The sequence below is a fragment of the Perca flavescens genome, chromosome 3, assembly GCF_004354835.1.
Source record: "Perca flavescens isolate YP-PL-M2 chromosome 3, PFLA_1.0, whole genome shotgun sequence".
NCBI classification, from domain to species: Eukaryota; Metazoa; Chordata; class Actinopteri; order Perciformes; family Percidae; genus Perca; species Perca flavescens.
The window spans coordinates 39,343,876-39,355,947 of NC_041333.1; the positions used below are offsets into that span (position 1 = coordinate 39,343,876).

Consider the following 12,072-nt stretch of genomic DNA (forward strand, 5'->3'; position numbering starts at 1 on the left):
ACTACCAAGCAACACAACTCTTCACACACACAGGTCTCAGAACAGGCTCAGTGCAGAGAAACACCAGTGTTTGCTCTATGTTGATTTGATCGTGGCGGCCCCCCCCCCCACAGCAACATTTCTGCCCCCCACGGTATTAGAAATAGGGCTGCATTGTTAGAGTGCATGTTGGAGAATAGACCCTAACCCGCGTCATTAGGCATAAAAAGGAAGAAAGGAGAAAGCGACGCTGTCCGGATGATAAGCCAGTTGAGATGGTGTGTGTGTACGTCCTTGAGAACTGTAAGTCGTATAACTTATGTTGTCGGTTCATTTAAGCCTGGTCTTGCAAATTTAAATTAAGTTAGCCGATGCATCCCGATGCATCACCTCCTCAATATTATTATATACTATTGTATCTGCTCTTAAACAGGCCACTTCCTGAATATAGCAGTGTTTAAATAGCCTCGTGAGACCGTCCTGATCTCGCGAGCTCCAGTTTTCCACTCGCAGATCAGTCTGGCATCTTGAGGCAGAGAAAATTTGGAGCCGTTAGCCAAACGACCGGGCCAATCAGCGACAGATGGTTCATCCAATCAAATAACCAGTATTCCGCCCCTTCCCAAAAGTTCTCCAACGGTAAGTTCCCAGATGGATATTCCGAGCAAATGCGAAGCAATCCATCTGGCGGAGTCAGGTCAGGTTAGTATTTAAACACAGCAGACAAAAACTAAAAAAGCAGCGACCAGAAAATGAACAAGCAACATCAGTCGGCAATGATGGATTATGGTCTGTCGCTGCATCGATGAAGAATCATCTAGCGCTAGCCTGAAGCCAGACTAATGATAACGACTCACAAACTCGACACACCAGTGGCGACTAGGTGGCGAGTGCATGTTAAGGCCCGGACACACCGAGCCGATAATCGGCCGTCTAACAGTCTGGCGAGGTCGGTGACTCGAGTCTGTTCGGTGTGTCCCGTGCCGTCGTCCGTCCGAGGAGCCGTCGGCCTTCATTTTGGCCGATTTGACATGTTGAATCGGCGGGGCGGGCACTGCCGGCAGTCTGACTCAAACGAGCCATCTGATTGGTGGAGAGCTAACCAGGAAAAGAGGAGCGTGACTAGAGTCTCTCAAAATCTGAGGAAAATCTTTTAAACTGACCTTTGTGGATATGAAATGAAGACAGATTGAGCAACTACAAGGTCTATTTCTCTCTTAAAATGTTTTCAGAAACACGTTTCAGTGAACTATTTCAGTACAATATGAGATCGGATTCTGAACGAGCCGCCATGACAGTCTGGCTTTGAATTTCCCGAGAAGCCAGACCCCACGTGACGCGTTCGTCCAATCAGCTGCCGGTTTTCATTGTTAGGCGACAATGCAGATTAGCACCGCCTGCTGTTATGGAGACGTGTTACGGCTCATCTCTTTGGTGTGTTCTGAGGAACTTTTTTGGACCAACTCGGGGAGACTGATCAGTCCGACTCTCTTTTAGGCCGAGGGTCGGCAGTGGGCTCTGTGTGTCTGGGCCTTTAGAAACATTTTCTTTTGTCATTCTTCTTTTCTCAAAAAACACACCCTTTGATTTAATAGAATTTTTATCAGACAAAAATTGTGCAAATTACGCACAAACAAATTTGTGTAGGTAACTATGAAAATGCCAACTTTGACATATCTAAACCAAAATGAATGCTACCAAAGCTAAACTTTATCCTAGTTTTCCATGACCCTCTGGGGGTCCCCCACACATTTGACGAGGATCAGCCATTAGGGGGCGCTGTAGCCAACGTAGACCAGTTTTGCCCTTCTACTCAATCAATGTTAATGGAATATTTGCAACGGCAACGTACCGCAGACCTTACATAAAATATTCATAAAATCAAAGGATTTTTTTTTTGAAAAAAGAAACAGACATAACGTTACGGCCTAAAACAAAAATGAACAAGATAACATTAAACATTTACTTTTGACTACTATGTACAGATATAAGATGTATATATATATATATATATATATATATATATATATATATATATATATATAAAATAAAGTGTATACATGCATAATGCATATACACATACGTACATAAAGTTACGTGTAAACAGATCTATGAAGCTTATGAACAGTACAGCAATTAGTGCCAATGATTCAGTAGATGGCGCCAATGTTGATACCCTTTTCTGTCATGGTATTCTGTATTTTTGTCTGATCCAGGTTTTCCAGTGATCTACGCAGTTCCTTTTCCGCTGCGACAAAGTTCGTTCCATTTTCTGAGTGTATCATTTTTACTTGTCCTCTTCTGCATATAAACCTGCGTATGGCGTTGATGCCGGGGTCTGTATCCAGGCTGTGAGCAATCTCAATGTGCACAGCTCTTACTGTGAGACAAGTGAAAATCACACCATGTCGTTTAACAAGGCTCCTTCCACGTTTAATCTCAAATGGCCCGAAGAAGTCAAACACCACGTTGGTAAAGGGTGGCTGAGCAGGTAGTAGCCTGTCTTCGGGCAGGTCGGCCATCTTTTGTTTTCCAACCTTAGCATTTAGCCTTCGGCACACAACGCACAAGTATCAATATGGCTCTTACACTATGTACCTCACTGCAGCCTACTCCAAAAACCTATTCTATTTCCTTTACATATATACATAAAGACATTTGCACCATAAATTAATGCAGAAAAGCACAAAAATAAAATAATTTCCCCCAATAATCTGTCAGATATGAACCTCATTCATTAAATTAAGTAATTTTGAAGCAGAAACAAATGTTCAAACACAAGCTAGGAGCTACGGTCACTTTTGGCAGAACAGCAGAAATGCTGTCAAATAGCTTCTTTTTTTTAAAATCGTCACATGTTCATAAGGGGAGGAGCCCTAAACCTTGTGCCAAATATGGCCCCCCAAGTCTTTTCCCAAACCTGGGGAAAAGTGCCCAGTGTAGTTAAACAGGAGGAATGTGAGGTAGAACAACAGCCTGTCAACTGCTACTGTTGATTCTGCATCAAGCTGCACAGTTTGGACATGTGCAGCTAACTGACTGCAGCTGGAACATCTGGTGGAGCATCACAGCTGTCTACAAACAAGGACACATGTTAATGACTGCTACACTTGATTAGATCAATAATTCATAATCTATTAGCCTTGTGTGATGACAAAAACCAAAGTTTCTAAATGTCTGACTTGTTTCCATTGCTGCAGAATGACTCCTCAACAATAAATGCCATCCCAATACTGACCTTACTTCCTTCACCTTTTAATGGTTCTGCTATTACCTTCTGCTTTGGTAGCACTAGGGTTCTAACCTTTCTGCCTAATGGCTGTCTCATCTTATTGCTTTTCCCCTCTTTTATTCCTGTTGGCCAGTCAGACTCTTAAAGTTTGGATTTTAGTTCTCTTACAAGCCAGTAACTGACCCTCTGCAGATATGATAGTTTTGTCATTGTGGAACAAACAATCCTTCATGTACATAGACTCTTTGTCCCCAAAACTCTAAGGATAAATATTATTATAAAATCTAATTTCATTTTATTTTGTAGTTTGAATTGAGGATTAAATAGTAGAAAATGAACTTGATGTGAAAGTATAAACGGAGCGTCTGTTTTATATCGTTATTTATTCCATACATGTTCACGGCTCTGTTCATCTGTCTCCATCATTACACACAAGTGAACTGGTATACATGGCATACATGCAGTATGATAAACTGTAATACCTCAAATATAACAACCAACACTATTACCGTAATGTATTGATAAGAGCGTTATCCAAAAATTATATTTAACACACAGATACATATTTTGGGAGGAAGACAGTGTTACAATTTATGATACAAATACATGGGTAAAAACGACTTTCTTCAGAGTTCTCATAGAATTTAATGTGAAATGTAACATATTCACAACACTGTGTATCATCTGTTCATTCTGTGAGAGAGAGAGACAAAGAGAGAGAGAGAGAATGACAGAGGGACAGAGCGAGAGACAGAGAGAGAGAGAGAGAGAGAAATGTGAACTTTTCATTTAATAATCTTCTTCTGACATTTTATCTTCCCTGTTTGTATTTTCTGTGACTGAATGTGGTTTTAAATCTGTTGAGGTGTGTTCAGACTGAAAGCAAAGACACTGATGATGTCATACAAAGTCAGAAAATAGAAAGCAAACTGTTTCCAGAGGACACTAAAGAATGATGGAGCAGCAGGAAACAGACCAGGTCAGATAGTAAACAGCTGATTTATTCATCTGACTTGTAGAATAACCTCAATGATTGAATTGTTTTAAATGTCTGGTAATCACCGTCACCAAACCCACCAGAATCCAATTAAATAATCAGGACTTTTAGCGTGTATAGAGCCAGCATATCTCCACCAGACACCATGTAAATAATCAGGACTTTTAGCGTGTATAGAGCCAGCATATCTCCACCAGACTCCATGTAAATAATCAGGACTTTTAGCATGTATAGAGCCAGCATATTTCCACCAGAATCCATGTAAATAATCAGGACTTTTAGCGTGTATAATTCCACACACAATTTCTGTTTCTGTTCAGCATCAACTCAGTCAAATGATGTCACGTCCTCTGAGTCATAACCTTAAAGGCGTATTACACACTTTTTATGTTGTTTTTCATGTAACGTGACAGGGCTGACCGAAAACATGGGGACAGTTGTAAAATACCATTTATTTGTAGAATTTATGTAACATTTAATGTTTTTTGATCAATTAATGTGAATGATAACAACTTAATTTTTTTCTAAATAACAGTTTTCAGAATAACAAAATTATGGACAAGGTAGTTCAAATTTGGTTGAGGACAGACCATTTTTCAGGATTTGTAATTTTCAAAAGTGTTTTTAATTAAGAATAAAACATCCAAGGACCTAATATTACATATTCCTTTAAAGCACAACTCACAGAAATCACCCGTTTAGTATTTTTTTGTCAGTTTTGGACTATACAAGTTTTATTCACTGTAACAACTCCAGGACAGATAATGTACGTTTCTGGTAGGATGTCCCAGTCCCTTAACAGTGGCAGTTCTACACGGAGGCATGTCGGGGGAGGCCCGTGCCTCCCTAGACATGTCCCTGGCCACCCCTGTGCCCCCTCACCCCCCCCCCTCCCCGTGCTGACCAAATAAAAAAATATGAATTTATTACGGTTTTACACGCGAGCGCCAAAAGCGGAACTAATGTGCGACGCAACGTTCTACACGGGTAAATTAGAGCGGCGCACCCAAACACTAGCCTAGGCCTAGAGCCATCAGTTGGTGACTGAAACCGTTTGTCTCCAGTGGTAACTTCAATGTAACTCACCGCAGATATAACTTCATTAGATAGTACTATGGCAACGCGTCCGCGACATCATCTTCAATGATAGTAATGGCGGCAAGTGCGGCTGTGCGTGATGGACGAGCTGGAAGCTTAAGAAGAAAAACGGAGAGTTATGTGTATAAAACTACTGATGGAAAAGTGATCATTGAGAATGAACTCTTAAACTTTATTGTCATTAAAATGAGAACACTGGTCCATGACGAAATTGTTTTGCTGGTGACTAACAATTTCTCCTCTGAATGGATTGAAGAGTCCAAGCGGCTGCTGTTTGAAAAGTGCCCGACTTCAATGCGCTGCGTAAAGCACAAAGGGTCTCAGAAAGACATTAATAACATAAAAGACTGCCTGAAAGTGCTTAATGAGTGTGGAGAAAATATTCCCAGATTTGTGTCGCACAATCTGGATGAGCTCCCTCCTGTTGGATTCGAGCATGTGGACGCATCTGCGTTGCTCAGCAGAGTACAGCAGCTGAGTAGGGAGGTAGCCGGTCTGAGAGCGACTCTGGAAACTCAGACAAGGGAGAATGAGAACGCGAAGGTGGCCGCGGCGGCTGTGGAGCATCGGTTGTCTGCCTTGGAAAGGCGGCTCGTACCTCTAGGCCAAGCCTACGGAGACGCTGGTCAACAGGCCTACGAAGCGGCCCCTGTACTACTGACGGAGACGGAGGCTGAAATGGCACCGGCGCGTTTAGAGCTGAGAGAGACGGGCCGTGAAGGTGAGACTATGAACGCTATACCGCGGTCCCCGGAGTGGAGTACGGTGGTAAAGAAAGGAAAATATAAGCAGCCAAGCATTGTGACGCAGTCCAATGCAGCTGTGCAACCACGTCCAAGAAGGGAGCAGCGAAAGAAAATGGGAATACTCGGCACTGGAACTGAGAGTAATATCCCCGTGATTAAAACCAAATTGGTGAGTGTCTTTGCCACTAGGTTTTCCCCTGAGCTAGACGCTGATATTTTGTGCACTTATTTGTCTGGGAAACTGGACAAACCGGGGACTTGTAAGAAAATAGCGTCCACTACCCAGCAAACATTGGTCCGACGGCAACGTTGTGTCCCTGGCCAAAAATAGTCGCGGTAGGACGGCATAAATCGGTAAAAAGATGTTACACAGAACATTTCCTAAAAATTCATTCAGATACATTTGTACATGTCAACAGTTCTGTGGGTTTGCATGTATAATTGTTATTTTTACTTTTAGCTACGTGTACTTCAACATATACCATGTTGTGAATCAGTTGTAAGTGGACGTCCACTAAGTGACGTCCTTTACACGTGCATTTATAGTCCATCATGCCCCTCTAGGAAATCAATTGTGATAAAGCGCTAAACCCTTGCATGGTTAATACTGCAATAATTAATTTAATTCGCCAAGTTTTTAAAAGGTTGTGAAGACGTCCACTGACGTCCTTTACACGTCTATAGTCAAGGCTGTGGATAGTCGTCCACTGACGTCTTTTACACGTCTAGTCAAGCAAAACAGAAAAAGAAACACGATTTGTATACAAAGTACATTTACTTTATGTTGTTTAAATAAATTATAATTACACAGTCCCCAGTGTGGTTAAGTGATTGCAAAGCCACTGCATTTTAGTCATTATTTCAACCTGTTGTACCTGATGTATTCTTTGTTTTTTGTTTTTAAATTAATGTATGGATACATGTAAAACATAAATATATCCGGTCACCATTTCTGTCGGAGTTGGATGTAATCATTGACATATATAACATGTAATTACCATAAACAGGGAAACTGCTGCCAAGATGTAGTAACAAAAGATCTCGCGATATTACAAAATCCTGCGATATGATAGATTATCTCGCGAGATGTTAACGCGTTCTCCCCATAGACTCCGGAGCCAGTAACTTGAACGTTGAACAACCACGAAGAGAGGAGGAATTGAGTTGTATCGATTATTATTAAAAATCTACTGTTGGGTAAGTACATTTTGTATTATTAGATTAACTTGCTTGAGTTTTACTTGTTTGACATGAATGAACCGAAAGAAATGATGCCCACATTGTCAACTGAAATGTACTGAGTTTGGCTAAAATTAGCTAGCTAGCAAACGTTAGTAGGCTAAAAGTTAATTTGAACGTATACAACGGTATACCATAGTATAAAGTATGTTTAATGTTACAGTCAAAGTTGTAAAAGTGTATGTTTTAACATTGCATGCAATTGCTGCACTGAACTGTTAATCGTGATTTTTTTTTTTTTTTACCTTATTTGGGTATTTTTTCTAAGGTGAAGTAATCCTACTTTTTTTTTTCATAGAATGGGATATATATATATATATTTTATTGATTTTAGCTTTTTCTAACTCAGTTTCATTCATGAAACTAGTGCAAAATCTTTAGACAATAATTCAATGTAATTTTTTTCCTACTGTTTGTTTTGTTTATTATTGTAATATTCTCTTCCCTCAGATGCTGTGAAGAGGTGGAGCCCAAATTCAACTGAATCAGAAATTGATGCGGCTATGGTGGAACACTTGAAACATGCTCCAGGAAGAGCTGGGGGTGTGGTTATAACAAATAACTTTCCTGGTGTAAATGATGTTGCTAGACAAAGGGAGATATTTGTGACAGTGTTATTGAACTGAACTAAATTAACGGAATTCAGCTTAAACTGAATTTGTTTTGTAATGAACACGTTTTTCCTGTTTCCCGGGTGAATTTGTATTGTATAAACCGTAAAATAAATAAATGTGATTTGGAATTTTGTGGCTTTTTAGTTCATCCCGTTATCTTTATCATTTGTAATGAACTACTAAAATGAAAATAATAACAGTTTATTTTACAGTGTCCTTGTTACATGTAGTTACTGTAATAACTATAAATTATGCATAATTACATGCAACCAACCTTAACCCTATATTCAGATGCAATTAATTATATTAAGAACTTAAATGTATAAGTAAAGTGTTGTTTGATCTACACGTGGTTATAACGTGTTATAGACGTTCAGGTATGACTGGACCGATTTTGGACCTTTTTAGAACCTTTGTCAAGTTTAGATGTGTAAACGTCAAGATCGCCGTTCACGATTTAACACAATGGGTGTATGATTGTTTAATATGCAGGCTTATAGCCTACACTTATGCAGAAACACACTTTATAAACATCCAGTAGAAGACTAATTCTGGCGTCCAGGGACGAGCAGAAAAGACGTGGAATTCACGGCCAAGTGACGTCAAAGACGTCGGTTCAACTTTCATTTTGGAACTATTTTTCAACCATGACGGGACGTCTCGGACGGACGTCTTTTCAAAGGTCATTAAACGTCCAAATGTTTGCTGGATAGCAACCGTTTTGGTTCGTTCCATGTGGTAGCGGAGTGTAAAGAAGTAGCCGAATTGTATGATCCGCAACTCTGGCCTGCAGGGATATATGTGCGCCGATACTACGAGGCTTGCAAATCAAGAGAATATGTTAGCTTAGCCCAAATGGCCGGTGAAGTGATCGACGAGGAGAGTGCTCGTGATTTTACTTAATGGACAATGAATCTTACAGTTGGATCATATGTTGTCAGCGCGGTGAAGTTGGCTGGACGTTTGATATTCCCTTGATATTCGTTTTTAACTTCCTGTTCGGTCGTTAGGTTCTGTCTGAGGGACCGTCTACAAATTACCGTTTTGGTAGATTGGCAAAGAATTTTTCTCAGACAAATATTCACCAAAATTCAATAAAAGGGACTTTTCTCATTCTGATTGCTGCAGTAGCTGCCAATGGTAAGCCTCTACTTACTACAGGTCATATTTGTCTCTTATGTCACATGATAGTGGACTACACCACTGGAACTAACCAGCACACGCATTACATATGGATCTGAAAGTTCTCATCCCTTAAACCAAATATTTAAGGGAAAGGTTGAAACTTGTAAATGTAAAAGTCAAGTTTTTGGTCCACTTCCTGTGGTTGGGACGGATCGCGTTCCCACCTGAACCGGGACCCCCGTTTTCAAGCGGTCCAGAGTTCTGGTGTTTGATCTGCACCTGAGTTCAGATGAGCTTTCACACCGTCCCAAACCAACCGGACTGTTTCTAGCGGAGGTATTTTGAGGACAGTAAAGTTGTTAGTGTAAGGGCGTTTTCACACATGAAAGTCCAAACCAAGGTCCGGACCAAGGTTCATGTTTTTGTTACATTGTATACATTTGATCCGGTAAGTTGTGGTTTCACACTGCAGTTTTGCAAGCGCACCAAAGATCTATACGTGACAAACCTACGTCCTGCCGTCATCACATACGTGAGCTACGTCTCCAGATACTTCTAACTGATTGGTTTGTTGAAGGGCTTCCTCGTCCTCTCATATGCTCTCTCTGTGTCGGAGTTTTTCCAACGGACTGCTGCTCTCCCCCTACCGCCGTGGCCCTTTTTGTTTTGTTGTGATGTTGAGAAGAAAGACACAGGAACTTTCTTTCTGGAGCATTTATTCAGAGACAAACTGAAACCTACGCTGTACATTTACCACTTAACAAATAAACTGCTGATGTATTCTCTGCTCTGATAGCCGACAGCTGTCTTCTCTGAACGCATTCACCGTCACTCTCTCTCACTAAGCACCTGAAAGGAGGAGCCCGGTCTTGTAACACAAGGAGAGCCTGCCAGAGCTTCTTGTATTTGGTCCAAAAGTCCGAACCATCCAAAAAATGCTTTCACACTATAAACAAACCGGACCATGGTTCAGTTTGGTCCGGACCGAGACCACATCTTTGTATCGGACCAAAATTTGGTCTTTTGATCCGGACCGCGGTCCGGGGGAGATTTCACACCTGTAATTTTGGTTCGGATCAAACTAAAAAGTCCGAATGTCCGGACCAAACGAGGTATGTGTGAAAACGCCCTAAGTTAGCGCACCTAAACAACGGAGTCTGAGTGAGACAGGAAGACAGCTGTCTCCGAGATGACGTCATCTTCTGCCTTCTGTAGAAGTGGTGAACTTACAGCTCGCAGGACTTTTATCACATATAGTGGGGAGCTTTGGACTGATATCTAGTGTCGGCAAAATCACTTTTTATTGAGTTTCCTTTTTCCTGAAATGCTCTGAGTAAATTTACTTTAAAGAAATGTTGACCTTCTGTTGTGCAGTTGTTTAGATTTATTCCCAGTTTAATATAATGCTGTTTTCTCCAAACTACTCCGAGTTCATTGTGTAGCGAGGAAGGAAATGGAACAGTTTTACTTTTTTAATTTGACCCGTTCTCACTCCCACTTGGTCAGTGGCTGCACGTGGGACTGCTCGGATTGTCGTGAGTAATGACAATGCGATAGGGGTCTCCAGCTGTCAATCAATGTCTTGCAGTGATTGGTCTGGGCCCGTAAGCAACCGCGCACCCTGCTTACTGATAGTTGCCTGTCTAAATCACTCAATTCTCATTGGCTACCTGCCAGTGTGGCAGGTAGATTGACAGTGTTAACCACCGATTCATATTTTGCACGTGACGTCACAACTACTGACTGGCAAGAACATCATTCTATAACGTATATTTGTTAGAGGAGTGAATTTGCTCACAAATCAATGTGTTGTCTGAAAGCCTACTGTGGAATTTAACACAGGTGTCAGCAAAAGACTGGTTAACACGAGACAGATAAGAAGAGGTGTTTCAACAATGTTTACAGATCTACATTGTAATGCTGGCTGCACAGATTATGCAGACGCAGACCGCTGACTGACACACACAAACACACACACACACACACAGACACACACACATATTGTTAAAATCATACGCTGGACGCTTTATTAGTCTTTCTACATGGTTTAGTTAATGATCGGGCTATAATAAGACCACGTCGGCAATGTAATCGCTGACAACCGGGACAATTTCATATTTGGTGTAAACCGGGATATTTTAGCATCCCGACACAGCTTTTGTCGGGACTCGGGACTGTCCTGGTCAAACTGGGACGTGTGGTCACCCTACATGATACATAGCCTCGAGTTGGCAGAAAGTTTAAAAGAAAAAAAGAACTACTTATCAAGCTGTCATTCGCCGGCAGGCAGGGTGTATGTACAGTACAGGCCAAAAGTTTGGACACACTTTCTCATTCAATGCGTTTCCTTTTTATTTTCATGACTATTTAAATTGTAGATTCTCACTGAAGGCATCAAAACTATGAATGAACACATATGGAATTATGTACTTAACAAAAAGTGTGAAATAACTGAAAACGTCTTATATTTTAGATTCTTCAAAGTAGCCAAGTGGACCAAGGGGGAAGGCCCGACCGGTTGAGAACCACTGGATTAGGCAAACCTTTTTTTCTTTTTTACTTTATTGACAATACCCTACCGTTCAAGTTTACTGATTCAGGATTTATAGCTTCTTCAGATGCTCGACTTTTTCACGTCTGGTTCCTGAACGGTTTAGAATAGTTTGTTCCTTTGTTCAGACACATCAACGCGCAATCTCACACATTCGCTTACTCAGACATTCTGGGATAGGAGAAAAACTGCTGTGGCTTGTTTGCATTTCTTTCAACCAACAGGGTTCGTACGATTGCTTGAAATCCTTGAAAATGCTTGAATTTTGATGTTGTGTTTTTAATGTTTGAAAAGTGCTTGCATTTTGGATAAAATGCTTGAAAATGCTTGAAATTGTAACTGTATTTCTTTCACAACAAATGCCTAACTTACTGAATAGTTTGTTTATTAAATGGAGAAATAAAATGTTGGAGAGCCTAAAATTAAACCTGCTCGCTGTGTGACTGCGATCTGCCACCACGCCAAGACCCGCCCAAGGAAGCAGCTCGATT

General features: G+C 40.9%; 2 protein-coding genes across 2 annotated transcripts in view; both read left to right on the forward strand.

The window, feature by feature from the left end:
• Positions 1-12,072, forward strand: part of LOC114553116 (zinc finger protein 271) — a 687,947-nt gene that overhangs the window by 601,526 nt on the left and 74,349 nt on the right. The window lies entirely within an intron of this gene.
• Positions 5,238-12,072, forward strand: part of LOC114552954 (uncharacterized) — an 11,364-nt gene continuing 4,529 nt past the window's right edge. The window contains exon 1 of the mRNA XM_028574050.1: positions 5,238-6,221. Within this exon, the coding sequence (XP_028429851.1) occupies positions 5,352-6,221 (870 nt within the window). The 5' untranslated portion in view covers positions 5,238-5,351. The remainder of the gene's footprint in view (positions 6,222-12,072) is intronic.